This window comes from Poecilia formosa, unplaced genomic scaffold (genome assembly GCF_000485575.1).
Source record: "Poecilia formosa unplaced genomic scaffold, Poecilia_formosa-5.1.2 Scaffold221, whole genome shotgun sequence".
NCBI classification, from domain to species: domain Eukaryota; kingdom Metazoa; phylum Chordata; class Actinopteri; order Cyprinodontiformes; family Poeciliidae; genus Poecilia; species Poecilia formosa.
This window is the reverse complement of record NW_006800160.1, coordinates 785,253-804,851: the sequence shown is the minus strand read 5'-3', so window position 1 is coordinate 804,851 and position 19,599 is coordinate 785,253. Positions and strand designations below refer to the sequence as shown.

General features: G+C 39.3%; 1 protein-coding gene across 2 annotated transcripts; it reads left to right on the top strand.

Moving 5' to 3' along the window:
* Positions 1-3,016: 3,016 nt before the first annotated feature.
* smad5 (SMAD family member 5) lies at positions 3,017-19,163 on the top strand. Of its 2 annotated transcripts, none has more exons than XM_007568389.2 (7): positions 3,017-3,334; positions 7,521-8,393; positions 13,183-13,494; positions 15,791-15,880; positions 17,394-17,615; positions 17,696-17,952; positions 18,044-19,163. In XM_007568389.2, exons 2-7 carry the CDS (start codon positions 7,991-7,993, stop codon positions 18,185-18,187), a joined length of 1,428 nt encoding a protein of 475 aa, XP_007568451.1. In that variant the 5' UTR covers positions 3,017-3,334; positions 7,521-7,990; the 3' UTR covers positions 18,188-19,163. The 2 variants fall into 2 exon arrangements, with proteins under 2 accessions (XP_007568451.1, XP_007568452.1); XM_007568390.2 differs by lacking the exon at positions 3,017-3,334 and adding an exon at positions 3,710-3,866.
* Positions 19,164-19,599: the final 436 nt, after the last annotated feature.

Here is a 19,599-nt window from a genome sequence, read left to right as displayed (position 1 = left end):
AAATCCTTCCTTGATTCAAACATAGTTAGAGTTGCTCTTTCTAAGGTGATTGCTGCTCGTTTTCCTGCTTGGAAGAACAGCTCACTGGTAACAACACTCCTACCTTTTCTGTATTGTCTCACTCTTTCTATAGAAGAGCGTTTCTCACTAAATTCCTCCAGAAGTGGTCCAGTTGCAAAGTGTTGCTCTACTCAGTGCTTTCTCTAGTTGGAAATTTTCTACCAGGAATTGCTTTGTCGTTCGTGAATAGGCGGGTTGACGCAGCTCCTTTGACGACTGGGTAAGCCGCTAACCGTTTGTTCTCTGATTTGTGCTACGGAAAAGCAATTCCACGTAAAAGCAGCAACCTGACCTTAACATGCTGTGTGTCGTTAATAGTGGAAAAAGCATCACTATGAATTTAAGTGTATTGTAGAGTACATTTGATACAGGAATCTACTGGACAGAGGAATGACTGTGTGTGTGTGGTGTGTGTGTGTGTGCGTGTGTGTGTGTAAACGTTTGTGCAGAAGACTGTAATTTAATTTATAAAGTATATGCTTAGAGCATCTATCAATAATGCAGCTGTATGAGGTTCCCATATGGAACAGAAGTGGCAAGCAATATAAAAAAAGCACAATATCTTGGAAAAAGTATCTGCACCCTTTGAACTTTTGCACATTGCAACCATAAAGTGATTATTTATTTATTTATGTTTACTTTTTAGCAGATTCATCTTCTTGTCTGCACCTGTGGACCTTCCACAATGGTTCTTAGTAACTGTGGCCTAAAAATAATAATAATAATAATAAAAAATTCAAGTAACATTTTCAATATAAATTGAAAAACAAATCCTGGTTTAAATGGGTTTTATTCGTGTGACGAATTGATTTTACACAACAGAATGACATTAAAAATATTGTTTCAGATCCATTTTTTTGCATCTTTAAGTTGGAAATCATGTTTGTTTTTTTCGTAAATTTCAACATCCCACAGAAGGAAATGAATCCATCTTATTTTCTGTTAAAGTTTTTTGTTTTTCTTTATTTTTGAAACCTAAGAACAGAAATAACGAGTTTTTTTGTTTTTTTTAAATGACACATTTTTCCGAAGTAGATGTTTATCAAAAAATTTTAAGTGAAGGTTATGTAACATTCTCGACTTCAAGCAAAACTTATTTAACTGAACTGAGTAGTTTATGTCAAAGCATTCTAATGTGTTTGAATGGTTCAAAGTCTAGAACTAAATTAAATTGAGAATCTGAGGGGGAAAAAAACTTTTAGTATCTAGTAGTGAATATCAGACTCAGCTGCAATTTTCAGATTTTCTTTTGTCCAGATTTTTGAAAATCAGACTACTTTTCTCATTCTTTACAATAAATGCACTCTTTTGTCTAGCTATCACATAAAATTCAAAGACAGTAAACTACAAATTGTGGTTGTAACGAGGAGTGTGAGATTGTGTGAACTTGTGTAATTTATGCACATATTTGAACATCGTTTTATGCTTTGAATCGTGTCTCTCGGTGACCGGTTACCGAGTCACACACACCACTTGGCTCTTTCCTGGTCTGCAGCAGCGTGTAGAGTGGAAACGCTTCGCCTGAGCTGCCATCTCAGCCTGGAAGGCCTCGTCTGCTCTCGTTGGCCATGTGATTAATCAAAAATAGCAAAAGCAGCTGCTCATCCTTTCTTTGAGCAAACTGTTCGCTAATCAGCCATTATTCAAATGCTTTAACAAATGAAAGACAAGAGCAAAGGGCAAACGAGGCTTTGCAGACAGCCAAGACGATTCCTCCCAGCGGTTTAAATGTCTACCTTCACTATTAAAGGCACTTCATCTGCCTTTCCAAGCAAAATGGATTAAAACTCTCTTAAATCTGCACGAAACTCCTACAGAGAACCATGATGTAATTTTTAAAGAAAATGTGTCTTGATTGCAAAATTATATGTGAATTTTTGGCTTAAAATATAAAAAGAAAATGATCATGCCATAGCTATATGATATAGCTCATTTAGGATAAATATTATATCTGATCATATAAATGATCTTAATATGTTCTGGAGTTTTGCAGAGACATAATCCGACATGTTTAACGGTGCCGTTTCCCAAACTTGTTCCTCTTATAGGAGAGTTGGCAAGTGGTCAGGTTGTCCCCGTTTTCATTTTAACTTTTCATTTAATATTTTTGCTTCATTCACTCAAAAATAAATCTGAATAGTTCAGATAATGACTAAAAGAAATCACTTAACAAAAGGAGCAGCATGAGGTATGAACATAATATCTGGCCCCTATTCACATAAAACGAAAATTAGCTATTCAGCTCAGAAAACTGTTACAAACATACATCATACACACCAAACATTCACAACAAAACATCTGCTGATTCAGTGCCATATCTTTTAGAAGCAGGAAGACATTTAGATCATTTTACTGTTTCACTGTCGAGATCACAGGTGTCAAACTCCAGTCCTGGAGGGCCCACTGCCCGGAAACTTTTAGATGTGCCTCTGCTGCACCACACCTGAATAGAATAATTAGGTCATTAGCAAGGCTCTGGAGAACTGATCTACACAAGGAGGAGGTAATTAAGCCATTTCATTCCAGCGTTTTTTTGTACGTGTGGCACATCTAAAAACTGCAGGACAGTGGCCCTTGAGGACTGGAGTTTGACACCCATGGTCTGTTCCATAAACAGACCTCTAACTGAAATGCATCTTTCCATGGTCATCATTCTAAATAACAAATAAATGAGTAAATCAGTGAAATAAACCTACATCCACAATGTATTTGCTGATATTTATTTAGTAAGCTTGTTAAGTAACAAATTTTACAAGGAAAAGTCAGGATAGACAATGGATGGATGGAATATCACATTTAGACAATCAGGGTTAGCTTTCTAATTTTGAATTGGGCACCCAAATCAAATTCTGCCCATGGCCACACACAATTTTGGTTGCCTCTGTTTAGAAATATTCCCAAAGCGTTCAATAATTGAAACTCAGAAAAGAAAATCCATCAGATTCACATAAATTGTTCACTTCAGTAACAGGTCGACGGTTGCCCACTAGTGGCGGATCCACAAACACCGCACTATATTCGGAGACTGAATGGAGAGTCCGCATTCCTAACAGTACAGTCCGTGAGAAGAGTTTCGTCTGCGAAAACGGGAGCGAATCTGGAGGAGCTAGTTGGATTAATTAAAATTAAACGGATTAGCAACGCGGGAATTGTTGAAGTCTCGAGCAACTGACAACAAAGGGTAACAATACAACAAACCACAGCGCTCCAGACTGAGTGGAGCCAGCAACTTGTGAGCGAGAGAGAGACGTTCCCCAGCCTCAGCACGACCACCGTAAGACTTCACATACAACACGGAAACACACAAAAACAAACACTACGCTTATATTATTGTCGCTTTCTTTCCTGCACGTTACGCAGATATTGCGTTTGGAACTATTTTCGCCCTTATTTTCGCATAAATGTAGTTGGAGGGAAAACGTTTTAACTTAGAGCGCCCTGGATCATGCGCAAGATGGATTGAGTAAATCTTATTTTAAGCATGTCTCTGGACGTCTTATTTTTAGCACAATAAAATATGTTTGATGCAGTTAATATGACGGGGCTGGAGATTTAGCAAGTCTCCAGACCAGTTCACTCTAGTTCTCGCTCGAGTGAGAACTATTTTTTTTTTCTTTTGGTGGCGGCGGAGGGATATGCGTTTGTTTCCAGTCTAGTTGTCTCCTGGATCTGGAGGACACGGCGTGAGGAGTCGGAGAGAAGGGTAGGCTGAAGCGAGGCGTAATTTACACGTAGAAAAGTTGGGATTTTGGATTGAAATATTGTCAAGAACGACCATATGTATGGAACCTTAACTCCGTACGAAGGTATGTAGCTAAACCCCAGTTTTGGCATTGCTGCAAACGAATAAAAGTAAAACGTAGAGAGCGTCATCAGTGCGGTGTCCGTAGGCTCGCTGCTCTGTCCCACTGAGGAGGGCTAGGCTAACGGCTAGCACACATTAGCCTTGCGTCACTTATTAGAAGTTTAAAAAGTTTCTGGAAAGAAGCTGACGGTGAAAGACAAAAGCAGCTTATGCTACACGTCAGGAGTAAAACAACAGTTTTTTAAATTAATTGTCGTTTTAAAGAGAAAATATGACTTAAACTTTATTCTAAGTAGATAAGCTTACTGTTTGTGTAGCGTTTGACATTAACTTTATGCTAAACAAGTTCTGTTAACGAGAGCTAGGCTAGTTAGCTTATCCCCAAGGGGAGTTCTCATAGTAACTCTCAATACAGCTTTGAAGTTTATATATATATATATATATATATACTGTGTTGTAGTTGTGTAAAGTTCAAGCAGCACATTAGGCTTATCTTACTACAATTTTAGGGTTTGTGTAACATTAGATGAGCCTGATTTCTGTCTGTCTCTGGGTGGAAAAGCGGAGGGTGCTCTCTCCTAAACCGACCCGTTGTTCCGTGTTGTCATTCTCCTCTACTTTACATTTGAACATTTCAGACATTCAAAAGCAAAACGGAGCATTAATGAGCCTGTAAGTGTTTCTTTCCCCCTCCAGTGTTTGTTGAAGCTTGTAGAGTTTTTGCAGCAGTTCTGTAAGAAGCTTGTACTGCGGCCTTATCTTTTATAAATCTGAGATAATTTGCTTTCTACTGCCTCTGCTTGGCCACTTCACCGACTTCTTGGCTTGAGCTTTTGTGTTGTCGAGGTTTCTGTACATCCTGCTTTTAGAACTGCTAATCATGTGACTGTAAATATATATATATATCTAGCTTGTACCTTCTTCTTGCTCAGAAATTCCTGATGATCTCTGCAAGGCCATGAATCATCTAGTGTGGTGGTTTCAATGAATCAGGAGATGAGTGGCATTGTATTCTCCTCCCAGCCATGTGTTTCAGAAAGTGTCCATGAAAATGTGTGTTTAAGTCTGATTTGATCTCCGCCTTTGATAGTTGAAATGTGATAAGCTATCACGGCTAACTGTAAACTTGAAAAAGATTAGCAATAGAGATGTGCTGATCAGGCTTCTCCTCCTTGCCGACACTGATTTCTTTCTTCTGATTTTTTTTTATAAGTCTGATGGGGATAATAGATTTAAAATCCAACAACGAATGAATGAGTTAAATTCCCCAGATACTGTGACTCCCAACATGTAGCATCAAAATCACTAGCAGTACACCGATCCCATGACTAAACAGAACTGGCCAATTTTTTCTTGTACCGTGGATCGCCATTCTGCTGTTTTAATATATGCCCTAAAACTAATTACTGATGTTGAACCAATCGGATTTCTGTTTGTCTTTGTTATGATTCTGATTTTTGACCAGTTTAGAAAGCTAAATTAGCCTTCATGGTGTTGAAAAGGTAAAGTAAAAATTGAGCAAATTAAGTTTTGAAATGCAAAGCCATTTACCAATTTACCAACATTTACCAATTTACATTTGGTAAATGTTAACAAAATGATCACTTTCTAAGAAAGCTTTAGTTTTAAATTGAAAACGATACAAACGCCTACTAATTTATCAAAGTGTGCGTCTAACCTTCATGTGACTGAAACGCCAAAGTACCTGCCATTGGTTGACGAGTTCATAGACTGGAAATGTTGGAACTTAACAAATAAAACAAAGCAAAAACAGTTTTTCATATTTCAATCTACTAATTTGCAATCGCAGCCGATAAAGGAAATGTTTTGTTGTTTTTTTTTTGTTTTTCCTCTGAGCCATTGGTGTATTTCTAATCAGCAACTTTTTCCTGATGGTTGAAAATTTATATTTTTGGTGTTCATGTCTAAACATATTTAGGGTTTCCTCTACATGTTATTGATTGTAGCGCACCGACCGGGCAAAATGTAATGATTTAAAAAAAAAAAAAATACAAATGTTAAAACTGCATGTATAGCCTATATTTGCACACTTATGCTAACCAACCATAATCAGAGTTTGAAAGAAATTTAAATATGAATTGTTAAAATTCACTTTATATTGAAAAGCTTCCTGTCTGGTTGTGAAGCTGGCAACTGTGCGCTGCTCCGCTTTCAGCAGTGAAGTTAAATAGAGCCGACAGTCTGAAGTAGAGGGAGAGAAAAAGCGAAAGAAAGCTACCTGAGGAAGGTTAAGTTGAATCCATTTTTAGTTCAAACTTGTAAAGTTGACCCTAATGTTGACGTATGTTGCATTACTTTAAAACAAAATATTTTGGTGCATGGAGTCAAATTATGGAATAGTTTAAATGAGATTTGAAAAAATGTCCTGCTTTAAACCAAATTAAAATACTTTAAAAGAAAAAAAAATAAAGTCTTATACTTTTTTGAGTTAACAATGAGGAGAATGATGTGTTAAGTTATGTTCTTGATTTTTTTTTTATATATGCAGCCATGAAAACAAGATTAATTTGTAATTATTGAGAGAGGCAGGTTTTTATAAGGCTTCCTGCTCCCTTTCGCTCATGTAGATGAATTGTTACAAGACAATGTTCTTGTACAATGGTGATAAAATGTGTTTTGTTGAATGAATAAACTTATTGATTGATTTTGAACAACAGTAAGGTAGCTAACTAATATAGTTTGGCCATAATGCATAATGTTTTAGATACATTTTGAAGACTCATTAAAAATGTTTTTTAAGCTGGTGTCACCCCCACCAGTTTAAAAAAAATATTTGTGGAAACCCTGATATGCATAAAGTCTTCATTGATTACTTGTTATACTTTTTTTTCACCTTTTTTTGACTTCATGTACAGCATGACTTTGTCATCATTGCTAACTGACGATTAGCAACTTTTAAGTCTAAAGCCGCCGGGTCTGATCTCGACAGCCTCCGTTGAAACATCTGCCTGCCTAGGAAACGCCAAACAAAATCCAGAACATTTTGGGTCCGATAACGTCTGCGCTTCCCTTTTGTGTCCTCCTTCCTATGGCTCCCCCCTTCGCTTTCATGTGCGCGTAGAACAATGAGCGGTGGGAGTGGGCGCACCGCTGTCGGACAGCTGTGGTCCGGGAGGGAGAGACCGGGCAGAGATGAGATGGAGGAGGAAACGGCTCTTGTGGTCACATCCTTTTTCCACCGACCTAGTTTCACAACCACCCAAACCCCCCCCCACCAAACAGCTGCTTGTGCAGCCGGAGGCGACGTGTTTGACCCCGGTCCGGTCGATCCGAATGATGCAGAGGGAAGGGCGATGTATCTGACCGTAGCTTAGGAAGACCAAAGTTGCCGAGATTTTTGGCTACATGCGTTTTGTTTGTTTTGACTTGTAGCGGCTCCAATAACAGACAATGATACAAGTAGAATACACTACTGCAAGTAAGCAAGCACATCGGATCGACGGATTATTTTTGATCTGTTAGGTGACGCTGTTCTGGTGTATTTCACCAAATTTTCAAGAACAGAATTCCTTCTCGATTTTTACAGATCAATAAGACATTCTTATTTATCTCAGTGATTTCATGCAGGTCATTGTTTTCTTTAAAATAGTTTTTGTATGTTTTTTTTTTTTTTTCCTCTTTCTCGTGTTTGCAGGAGCGCAGCAGATCAAAACCCCAGCGCTGCGCCGTGCGGGAAGGCGGTGGCCTCCAGAGGAGCCGGCAGCGATCCGAGCGATGTCTGCTTTCTTTTAGAGCGCGTGTCAGACGTTCGCCGGTGAGACCTGCAGCCACGTCCCGATCCCAGCACACATACGCCCCCCCTCCCCCTCCTACAGCCCTGTCTTCCCATCGTCGGCGGTGACCCTTCTCCGAACAGCTTGCTTGGAGGGCCCTTCCTGACCAGGAGCAGCTGCGTCCTGCTTGCTGACTCCCGTTCCTCCCTTGCTTCCTGTCCTTGGTCAGACAAGGCTGAAACCTCCTCTCCGTTCACCCCACCCATCATCTGTGCTTACATTCACACACTCAGGCGCTCTTTTAGAGTTCATTTTGGACTTTTTATTTTTTTTTTCCTCCCCCCTAAAACCCGGACTGACCGACAATCCCAACAGTCTCACAGCCGGCAGCATGACCTCCATGTCCAGCCTGTTTTCCTTCACCAGCCCGGCGGTCAAGCGGCTGCTCGGCTGGAAGCAGGGCGACGAGGAGGAGAAGTGGGCCGAGAAGGCGGTGGACGCGCTGGTGAAGAAGCTGAAGAAGAAGAAGGGTGCCATGGAGGACCTGGAGAAGGCGCTGAGCTGTCCCGGACAGCCCAGCAAATGCGTCACCATCCCGAGATCGCTGGACGGTCGTCTCCAGGTTTCGCACAGGAAGGGCCTCCCCCACGTCATCTACTGCAGGGTGTGGCGCTGGCCGGACCTGCAGTCGCACCACGAGCTCAAGCCGCTGGAGGTGTGCGAGTATCCGTTCGGCTCCAAGCAGAAGGAGGTCTGCATCAATCCGTATCACTACAAGCGAGTAGAGAGCCCCGGTAGGTGCTACTGGTCCGACTGGTTTTGGTTTTCTTCTATAAAATTCACACGGTTCACACAGCTGATTAAAAACAAGCGGATTTCATTTGGGTGTTTTGGAAAGTGCTTGATTTCTGTATAAAGTCCTTGAAAGTGTTTGATATTCAAACTGCACAGTTTGGTAATAAAGTGCAATCTAACATGTGATTAAAAGTCTAAATTTGTAAGATGTCACTTATAGTTGAAACCAGATATTTAAAGATAATAAAAAGACTTATTTTTATTGCTGTCTGAAGTTAAATCAGACTAAGCTTTTCTTGTTTTGCCAGAATCACAAAAATTATTTCTATTTGCTAAATGCTAGAAACCTTAACGAGAACATTACTTATTGTCTTTAGGGCGTTTAGGAGACATTTTGCATTCTCCTTCTCTTCCTCCTTTAGAAGATTTAATGAATAATAGTAAAATTTGATGTCATAAAACAGTGAATTGAAACCGTCTTCTTTGGTTCATTTGTATTTTTTAAATATCCTAAGTGGTGCTGGAAAAGTTTGAAAATTTACCTTGAAGATGCTAAAAAGAAAAAAAAAAATCCTTGAATTTCACCATGGGAAACCCCGTTCTCAGTAAAGGAAGAGAAAAATTCACTGATCAGAATTTTTATGGCCCACTTTTGAGTTTCATCCGATTTGGGTTTAAAAGCTATTCTATAAGAACAACAATTCATCTATTTTTTTTTTTTCATAGCCGTCCTGCTATTAATTGACCTTCAATTATTTACATTTTGAACCAAAAGCGACGTCACATTTAGTGTGAAAGCACACAATGGAGAGGGTTTTACTATTATTCTAAAACAATGGCAAAATCATCACAGTCATGACTTAATTTTATTGATCCCAAAGGGAAATTTAGTTCCAGCTGCACAGCATCCAAACCTAGAGGGAATAATCATCCAGAAACTTTTTTTATTTTATTTTTTTTTTAAGAAAAAAATCAGAATGAAAGTAACAGAGCTACTCCCAACATGCTGCCAACCACAACATCAGGAGAATATGTGATTGCAATACTGATTCTTAAAATTGCTGTAATGAAATTAGGGTATCCCTTCTGATTGATTCAGATTTTTCTGTCTGTTTAACATGCTCTCCAGCTGGCCAAATGCTTTATAAATATGCATGGCCATTAATATATCCTACATGTCCTGATTGCACACATTGATATTACTATTTGGATTGGAACTGGATCCTTTGTGCAGCTCGTCTTCAAACTTATGCTGATCCAGCATATTTTGAGTGACAGACGCTGAAAGGCCTGATGTGTTAAACGACACCAACTGTATTTTTTTTTTTCCACACTTTCATCAGCTGAGTTCACTCTGCTTTTCCCTGTTTCAGTCTGAATGAACCAGACATGCCTGAACATGTAAAAAAAACAAACTTCCTTTCAGATAACTTCTTAGATTTCTGCACTTCCTCTGATTTCATTTCACAAAGCTGCTCTATTACTGAAAACGGTTAACTTTAAAAAGGGGCAGTGTGATGTAAAATTGACTCTTTTGAGCTCTACATCATGTTTTAATGTAATTACCTAATCAAAAACATACCATGAGTGTTGGTTTGAGAAATCCTTTAATCTCCATGGCAACCATTACATTTGGGTGGACCTAGCTCCGCCTTTGAGGACAAAACTCTTCCTCAGAGCTGCAGTTTCCAAGCTTCCACCTCACAAGGCAGCTCTAACCATCGACTCCCCCACTCAGCTCCTTCAGACTAGCCAGCAGCTATTGGCAAACACCTGGTGGAACATCTGCTGAGCTCATTATCCAAGCTACTTCTGGTAAAAATGTTGTAGGGTTAAGAGAGGAGCCATGTTGTGATGACTTCCTGAAGGCAGAGTTTCAGAATGAACAGGAGTTTTTAAAAAGACAGAGGCCCAATTTCAATGCGTCAAGTCATATTTTATATATACAGCATTTTTTAGAACAGATGGTTCCATAGCTTCTCGATTGCGCTATAAAATGGCACTATGTGCCTGGAAAACGCATAACGCTGCCCCTTTAAAATCTTTTCAATCTCGTCTGAACTAAACATGTTTTTTACTCCTTGTGATCAGCACAAAACATGGCACCTGGGACTGCCATTTTAATCTTATGCCTGGCCTGATTTCTATTTCCTGAATTTATATAGTTAGAGCTGATGTGGGGGTCTAAATTGAGCCCCTTTGTTGTATTTTGACAAAATTGCATACAAATTTTGTATATTAGAAATAAAAAAAAAACATTAAAATCATTCTGAATATTTTTAAAGATTTAGGCTTTAAAAGTGAAAACAAATCTAGCCCTTTAAATGATTTTTATAGCTCAGTCTGTCACAACAACAAATTTTACTGGATGATAAATTATCCCAGAATGTATTGCATTAAGCAATAATGTCTTTGAGACCATTTTCAACTAATATGATAACGGTATAATGCAAGTACCCCAGTCTCGAAACTTTATTTTCCAAAGAACATTTAACACTGGAACTGGAAGATATTTTAAATATCCAAAATAAATTAACAAAGCAGCTGAAATAATAATAAATGTACTAATGAAGTCTCAAAAAATAAAAGTTTGACTATTATGGTCAAACATGTAAAAAAACAAACCTTCTTTCAAATGATTCAGAAAGTTCAATCAGGAATTATAAATAAAATGTAAAATAAGCATAAAGCATGATGTCACTCGGATCACAAAGCATAGAATTAGACTGAATAGATCTGCCCTTACGGATTGGTCACTGTCATGACACCTGATCTAGAATTTATTTCCATATTGAGATACCTCTAGTCAGTATCTAAGTGTTTATTGTTTTATTTCCAGCCATATCAACCAACAGTTTTACACACATGCACATCGTATTTTACTCAAGTTATTCCAGTCTATTTGCTGCTTCACACCTTGTGTGTGTCTAAATATGCACATCCACTTGTGTACTTTCTGACATTCTTCTTTCCAAAACCAGTTTGCCACAGTCTGTAAAACAATCTGAAATGAAACTGTTAGCAGAAATGACTGTAGCCATTATGTCATATTTTGTCCCGTTTAAATTAAACGGATAATTATTGCTTTGCGACAGTCTGAGCTGCTGCAAGTTAATGAAAAAAGAAAACCTTTATTTTAGAGCTGCAGGACAAACCTTTTTCTGTCTTGGCTGAACAGATTTTTGATTTTTTTTTTTTTTTAAATGTTTTCCTAGAAGTTGCTAGTCTTTGCATTCTCATACTGTAGCGTCGTGTTTAGATGCCGCAGTCCACCATCTGACTACAACCCTAACCCAGTTAAACAGGAAGCGGATGAAATATGTCGCTTTTGCAGCTATTGCTAACATCAATATGACTGACCGTAAATACAATTAAAAAGATTTCCTGCACTTGCATCCACACATTAACAGCAGTGTTTGTAATCAAGGCGATCGATAAGCGCACACAGTAATCTTCTGAATTATTACACTACCATAATGTCATAATTTAATTTTTACAACAGACATAATGATTTAGGTTTTTTTTTTTTCTTATTCATTTTTAATAAATGGATGATGAACGGTTCTCCGAGTCATGCCAGATCCCTTAGAGCTCGGAACACTGAGGAGCTGGTAAACAAATCCACAAAGGTCAGCAGGCTGTCATCATGCAGGCCTGTTCAACCCGCCTCTTCCATTTCACAGAAAATCAATATCACTAGCTCTAGGAGTCTTATTAGATTATATGCCTCAGGCACTCCAGATTGGGTGTGGCATCAGAGAGCGGCTTTCTAAGCGCACAAACCACTCAGGCTAAACTCCCAGCACTTTCCCTGCACAAACCTCCCCGCTCGCCTCCTAATGTCATTCACACACCCCATAAACACAGTGAAGGATGACCCCGACAGGACGGCCGTTCTGACACTGGGCTTGTTTGAGATCGCCAGCTCTTTATTGACTGGTTCGAGGATGTGGATCACATGTCTGTCAGGAGATGCTGCACATTTGCAGCATATCAACAAAGGCTTTCTGAAGGCTTTCAGAAAGGCTTCAAACGATGAGGGAGGGAGAGAGGATCTTCCAGCTCTTTGATTTATCACTATGTAAGCTTCATTAAGAAAGCTGGGGTGTCTGCGCATCCTTAAGTCTTGAAGTAATGTATGTAAAATTAAGGTCATAAAATGCCTGAAATTCATTGCAAAAAGAAAAGGTTGGCCTGAAATGCGTTAATCACAGGTCTTGCATTTTGTCGAGACTGGGCTATTTAATCTTATTCTGTGTGGCTTTTTTTTCTTGTGGGACTTTACTTTTCATTCTAAACTTTGAGTTGTGAACAGATGGTTCACTGTCTTCCGCAACTCAAGACAAGAATGCCAGCTGCTAGTTAGCAACAGTAGCTGCTAATATACCCATTTAATAGATTTTAATATACCCTTGTTTGCTAGTGTTAAGTTAAATTAAAAATCTGTGGAATGTGCCATCTGTTTTATCCAGTTGATCAGAATAATCAATATATTACTAAAAATAATAGTTTCAGTCTTGATGGATACGTTTCCTTTATTTCTCCTGGCGTAATTTTAGCTTCAGTGCTTATGAGCTTTATATTTTCTATGATATTTTCTTAGTAATTGGCTAATGTTTTAATAATTGAGTCATTTAGAGTGACGAGTCTTTAGGAATCTTAAATATTTTCATGTTTTCTAGTCAGATGCATAAATATTTAGCCTAGCCATGTGATATTTTACAGATGTGCGTTTCCTGTGTTAAACTAATGTTTCCCGTCTGGACGTCTTTGCTCTCCGCCATCCAGTTCTCCCGCCGGTCCTGGTACCGAGGCACAGCGAGTTCAACCCGCAGCACAGCTTGCTCGTACAGTTTCGCAACCTCACCCACAACGAGCCGCACATGCCCCTGAACGCCACCTTCCCAGACTCCTTCCCGCAGCCGCACAGTGGCGGCGGCGGCAACAGCAACGGAGGCGGCGGCGGTGGTGGAGGAGGAGGAGGCGGCGGCTCTTTCCCCATTTCTCCCAATTCCCCCTACCCTTCCTCTCCAGCCAGCAGCGGTACCTACCCCAACTCTCCTGCCAGCTCAGGGCCCTCCAGTCCATTCCAACTCCCAGGTACGCCAAGCTCACCCACGTGCCCGACCCCGGGAAATATGCCAGGCTGTTCTTCCTGAACTGCTTCTGTTGTGTTACGCAAGCAGCAAAAAGCGAGGATTCACAAACGTGTGTCTCAGAGGAGCTCAGATGATTTCATGTACATATAAAAAAATCTGTTTAGTGGAGTTAAAGGAGACAGAATCTGTAATAAAAGTTTGTGTGTACCAGTGGTATCTAGGGTTGTTAAGAAAATTCTTTACAAATATTAATTTGGGTCAGAATTGACACAAACAAAGCCGTTTTCATTTTCCCAAATTAGCTCAGAGGTTCACATTGCAGCGCTACAGACACTACTGAACTGTCATGGCCGACCAGAACCTGCACCAGGCTCCCCCTGCTGGTTGCTGTTGTCCATTGTTTTGAGTATCAGGTGTTTTACTTGGAATCAGCTTCAATTGTAAAAATATTGTGACACATTTTCTTACTACTTCTTTGTCATTCTGAGCTCCAGTTAATTTAGCGCCTTGCTTTGAGGTTATTTTCAAGCTAAAACCATTGTTACGGCTGGGCTATAAATCTATTGCAGCAATTAATCAAATGTTTGGTTTTTGAAGATTTAATATTTAAAAAAATGAAGTTTTTTGGGGGGGCAGGGGACTTCCACAGTTCAGAATGATGTCAGCAAGCCCAGGGCGGCCATTTTTGTTTAAGTGTTTTTTACAGCCTCTATTTATTTGGACTTTGAATTCAGGTCAACTCTACGATGAAGAACTAGGCACAGGCCAAGATTTATAATTTTTATAACGAGAATAAAGTCGTCATATTACCACAGCAATGATAAAGTTTGTAATGATGCATAAAACAGTTGCCACATTACCAGAAAGATTTTGTAAAATATAAAAACGTCATATCACCAGAATAAAAGGTAATAAATAGTGATATTACCAGATGAGTCATAATAGCATGAAAAACATTCATTGTATTACCAGAAAAAAATTTGTAAAATGAGTCAGTTGAAATAATACAATATAGTCATATTCCCAGAAAAGTTGTCATACAGGAAACAGTCGTAGTATTACCATAAAAAAGTTGCAGCAATACAAAAGATAAGTCATATTACAAAGAAAATTGTAATGGTGCCAAAAAACAAAAATCCAGTTGGAATATTAAAACGCCTCCACAAAATATAGCAAAAAAGTAAAAGGAGGAATGTTGAGCATATTGTGAAGTTATGTGTTTATCCGTTTTATAAATGAAGAAATCCTGAATATTTTAACGCATCAACAAATTGTCAGTAGTTGGATTTGAAAATTATCGCACAAATGACAGTCTATTTAAAAAAAAAAAAGAACTACACCCACTGATCTGCTTACGTCAGTTTGCTCCATCAAAGATCGTTTCTCATTAAAACAACTTTTTTTTTCTCGTAATTTAACATGCTCTTCTGGTAAAATTTGGTTTTTATTTTGCCAATATTATGACTTTATTCTCGTAATTAAGCAAACATTCTAGTAACCTGTCCCTAATAGTTTGTCGTTCCACACACAGAAGGGATGACTGAAATAAGACACTTTTTGAAAATATTTTGTCATTTGTAATAAAGAAAATAAAGGAAAGAAAATGATTAAGATCAGATCTGATATGAAAAAAAAACCCAAACTGATATTAGTTTTAAACCGTATAATTCTTACCGTGGTATTTTGCAGCTTTTTGCAAAACTAACCAGATGAGTTTACCAGTGAGATCCAAATCAAACCACGTCTTAATGGGAACAAAGGAAATGCCAGCAAAGCTCTGTCTGCCAGACCCAGGGCATCTGCCTGCAGCAAAGGCACCAAGTATGGCCATCAGGAAGCCTTTATCCTCCATTTATCTGCTGAAATGTTGCTGCATATTTAGCTGGAGGAAAAAAAACACTGAATTGTTTGCATTTTTTTTTTTTTCTTTATCGGTGGATGTTGCAGTGAAAAGTCCAGATATGCTGCAGGGAGTCAAGTAGGAACAGATTTTAATTTCAGGATAGAAACTTGTTTGGTGTTGCAGACGCATGTTGTAGTTCAGATTTCTCTCCATTTCTTCTCTTCTCCTGTAAGGACTCAAACGCCTCTTTGGCTCTTTGTCGGGAATGGGTTAGCATGTGGTTCAGAAGTGAGGCGTACGTGTAATCTGACACCGTTTCCGGGGTACAGATCCTGTGATGATTGTCTGGGGAGATGTGTGTGTGTGTGTGTGTGTGTGTGAGTGAGAGAGAGACCATTTGCCAGCAGCAGCAACAACTGGTCTCATCCATTGCTAACTGCTTTTCATGTCTCAGCTGACACCCCGCCCCCGGCCTACATGCCCCCGGAGGAGCAGCTGGGCCAGGACAGCCAGTCCATGGAAACGAGCAGCAGCATACCTAGAGGTGGGAACTGCACACGAACTGCACACGAGAGTTAAAAAATAAAATAAAAAGATGCAGATGCATCTCATCTCGGTAAACCTGAAATATTATAGAAAAGTTATGTTGTTAGTAAATAATTTGAAAATACATTTATTGCATCCAGGTTGATTTATGACCAGAAAGTCATATTACCAGAATGACTTTCTTGTAGTCATTCTGTTTGCTGGATATTCAAGGGTAGTGATGGCAGGATCATTAAACCGTCAATTACAAATAAGTGAAAACCTTCACCTTCAACTAAAAATGGGACCATTGAGCTGCAATCCAGTTGTTGTTTTTTGTTTTCTTCTAGCTCAGGACTAGCTTAGCTGGAAGAAATGAAACGGTGGTAGCCTGTGTCCTTAAAATGTCTGTAACTCCGTTTCCACTAGCCATAAAATTGCACAAATTGAAATTACAAAAATAAAATTGCTTTATAGAAACAATTTGGGGGGAAAAAATCATGTTTTTTCGGAAAGTTTTTATGTTAGAATGATGTGGTTTTTCAATCTAAAACATTTTTCATGTCAAAAGAATCTCGCAATCAACTGCCAGATGTTGCTACTGGCAAAACCGCTGAAGAAGACGACAGGAAAGTAGCAAGAGGAGGATGATTTTTGGACAATGTGCAGCTGGATCCACAAGAGCTCTCACAGCATCACAGAGTTCATAAAAAGTTGCATTTCGTTTGAAGGTGTTGAATCCGTAGGCTCTTCTGTAGAACCACAGACTACGATTTCCCCAGAAGCAGGGGATCTTGTCGCTCCAACGCCTGAATGAGACGCCAACGTCTCCTCTGATGGCTGGTAGATGATGAGCACTAGCACCACGGCTGAATTATGAATATCTGATTTAACTGTTTACATCCGTCGCATCCATTACTTTTAATGACTTTATCGTGTGAACAAACATCCCCCAATCCAGCTAAAGATTGGTGATGTTGCCAATACACTTAAGGATCGACAACGTCCCTAAGACCAGACCACACCTTGTGAATCTCACCCCAGCTCTTGAATTGACTCTGCTTCACAATCAATTTTTGTCCGTGTTTGTTCTGCTCTATTTTTTTCCCTCCTCCACTTGTTTTCCTTCCTCTCAACGTTCCTTTAATTAATAAGTGTTTTCATTGATCTAGTGTAGCTTTATGCTTTACAGAAACACTGAATTTAGTGAAATAAGCATTTGAAACTTATGCAGGTCTGGCAGTTTTTACCCATCATGCTAAATGGCTTGTATTACTTCCTACTCTGTGTTTGAGAGAATGAGCTTGTATCCACCTTTTTTTTTTTTTTTTTTAAATTTAGTTCTTATTACTACATTTGAGAAACGGTAGTGTTTCAGAAAATAAAAAACTGAATCATTTATTAGATCTGCCAGATTGATCTCTGTGACTTTTTCAAAGTCAAAATTGCTTTGATTTTGTGAGAATCTTCAGAGATTTTAGCGTTTCATCTCACTAAAAGCTAAAACGTATCTCGACCCGCTCCGCTTCCAGACGTGCAGCCGGTGGAGTACGAGGAGCCGAGCCACTGGTGCTCCATCGTCTACTACGAGCTCAACAACCGCGTCGGTGAGGCCTACCACGCCTCGTCAACCAGCGTGCTGGTGGACGGCTTCACCGACCCGTCAAACAACAAGAACCGCTTCTGCCTCGGACTGCTGTCCAACGTCAACCGCAATTCCACCATCGAGAACACCCGCAGGCACATCGGCAAGGGTACGGCGGCGAAGGGAAGGATGTAGCAAGTGTTCCTGCCGTTTTGCGGTCGCTGACACTTTGTTCATGCATTTGTGCAGGGGTGCACCTGTACTACGTGGGAGGGGAGGTGTACGCAGAGTGCCTCAGCGACACCAGCATTTTCGTCCAGAGTCGCAACTGTAACTTCCACCACGGCTTCCATCCCACCACCGTGTGCAAGATCCCGAGCGGGTGCAGCCTGAAGATTTTCAACAACCAGGAGTTCGCTCAGCTGCTGGCCCAATCGGTGAACCACGGCTTCGAGGCCGTCTACGAGCTCACCAAGATGTGCACCATCAGGATGAGCTTTGTCAAGGTGACAAGTCGCACGCTTTTACTTTGAAACGGTTCGCAGCAGCAACAGAAGTCATAGTTTACCTTTCTGCTGGTGTTTTTAAATTTCTCAGGGCTGGGGAGCCGAGTACCACCGACAGGATGTCACCAGCACCCCCTGCTGGATCGAGGTGCACCTGCACGGGCCTCTGCAGTGGCTGGATAAAGTGCTGACACAGATGGGTTCGCCTCTCAACCCCATCTCCTCTGTGTCCTAATAACAGACTTCTGGGAGATTTAGAAGACCTTTTTACCTTTCTGGTTTCTTTTATAATTTTTTCTCCTTTCTTTTTGTTTTGTTTTTTATCCCCCTTTTTACATTGATTTGTAATTTAAAGCTGTCTTAATGGCTGAACTGTTTACACTTACCTTGGGAAGGGATATAAAGCTCTCGCAGGAAATTCATCAACGGTTTCAGCCAGAATCCATTTCATTTACATATATAAAAACCTAATATTGCAAGAAAACACCAGGAGAAGGAGCAGATTGAATTTACACTAACACGGACACACTACTGCTCGACAATGCCGCAGCATGGAACAATCTAGGGCTGAATCTGTCAAACAATGATTAGACGTTTGTTACATTGCTTTTTTTTATTTTTTATTTTTTTTATTTACTTTATTTGTAGTTTGTAATTAAGCAGAGAACGGTTTCACTGCTCTGCTTCGTCTGCCGGAGAATTTGAAAATCTATGAAACACTTTTCTTACATTGTTGTCTCAGTTTTTTCAGTTAAGAGATGGACAGTTATGTTTACCATTAGTCTGATATAACAAATGCTTTTTTTTTTTATAGTCTCTACTGCTAGAAATGAACACTGAGCTACTGCTTTTAACAAAGTTCTGTATGCCAATGTGATAGTTTTTTTTTTATTATTTCTTTTGATATGGGAGATCACTGAACAAGTTTAACATGCCATAAGCTAACATTTTTAATGTTACATCTGTTGCCATAGAGGTAGGTATTGTGAAACCACAACATGAGCACCACCATTATTGAGGCTTGTTTGTACTCTCAAGTTTAAGTAAGAGTGGCTGTATTTTCCAGACTCACTGTATTAACAATATTGTGCACTCATAGATTATTATTTTTATTTTTTTTTGTGGAGGCATATTAAATTTTGGCTTGGGTACCAAGGCATTATGTTAATTCACTTTATTAGCTCCATGAAATAAAAAAAGGTATTTGTTAATGGTTCCGTTTCTGTACTCGAGTCAGGTTTAAGTTCCTAAAGTGTATATTATTAACACTATATGGGTGGGGTTTTTTTTATACCACCTCCATATTTTTTTCTAAAGCCTACATCAGACGTTGTCATGACAGAGCCATAAAAATTAAAAGGTAACCCATGTGACGTCAAAACACTGAGTACATAATGCTGAAGGCTTTTGTTTGCTGTGATCTAACCTACAAATATAGTGTCCCTATTGGTCAATAAAGGAGTGTATTTGCAGTGTATTCTAGAGCATATGCTGTTTGGATGACCAAACATTTTTATGGCTAATAAAGTTACTAGAAGCAGCAAGGGAAAATTTAAGGACGTTTGTTTAAAACTCAGGAAAGGGGGCAAGTATGGAAATTGAAATAAGTGTTACATTTTGAAAGTTACCAATAATGTGGAACCCTAA

Bases quoted from the DNA above. Each gene is read 5' to 3' on its own strand.
- smad5 (XM_007568389.2), top strand. From the start codon at position 7,991: ATGACCTCCATGTCCAGCCTGTTTTCCTTCACCAGCCCGGCGGTCAAG. The intron at 17,616-17,695 runs GTACGGCGGCGA...GCATTTGTGCAG, and splicing joins CCGCAGGCACATCGGCAAGG to GGGTGCACCTGTACTACGTG. The intron at 17,953-18,043 runs GTGACAAGTCGC...TAAATTTCTCAG, and splicing joins TCAGGATGAGCTTTGTCAAG to GGCTGGGGAGCCGAGTACCA.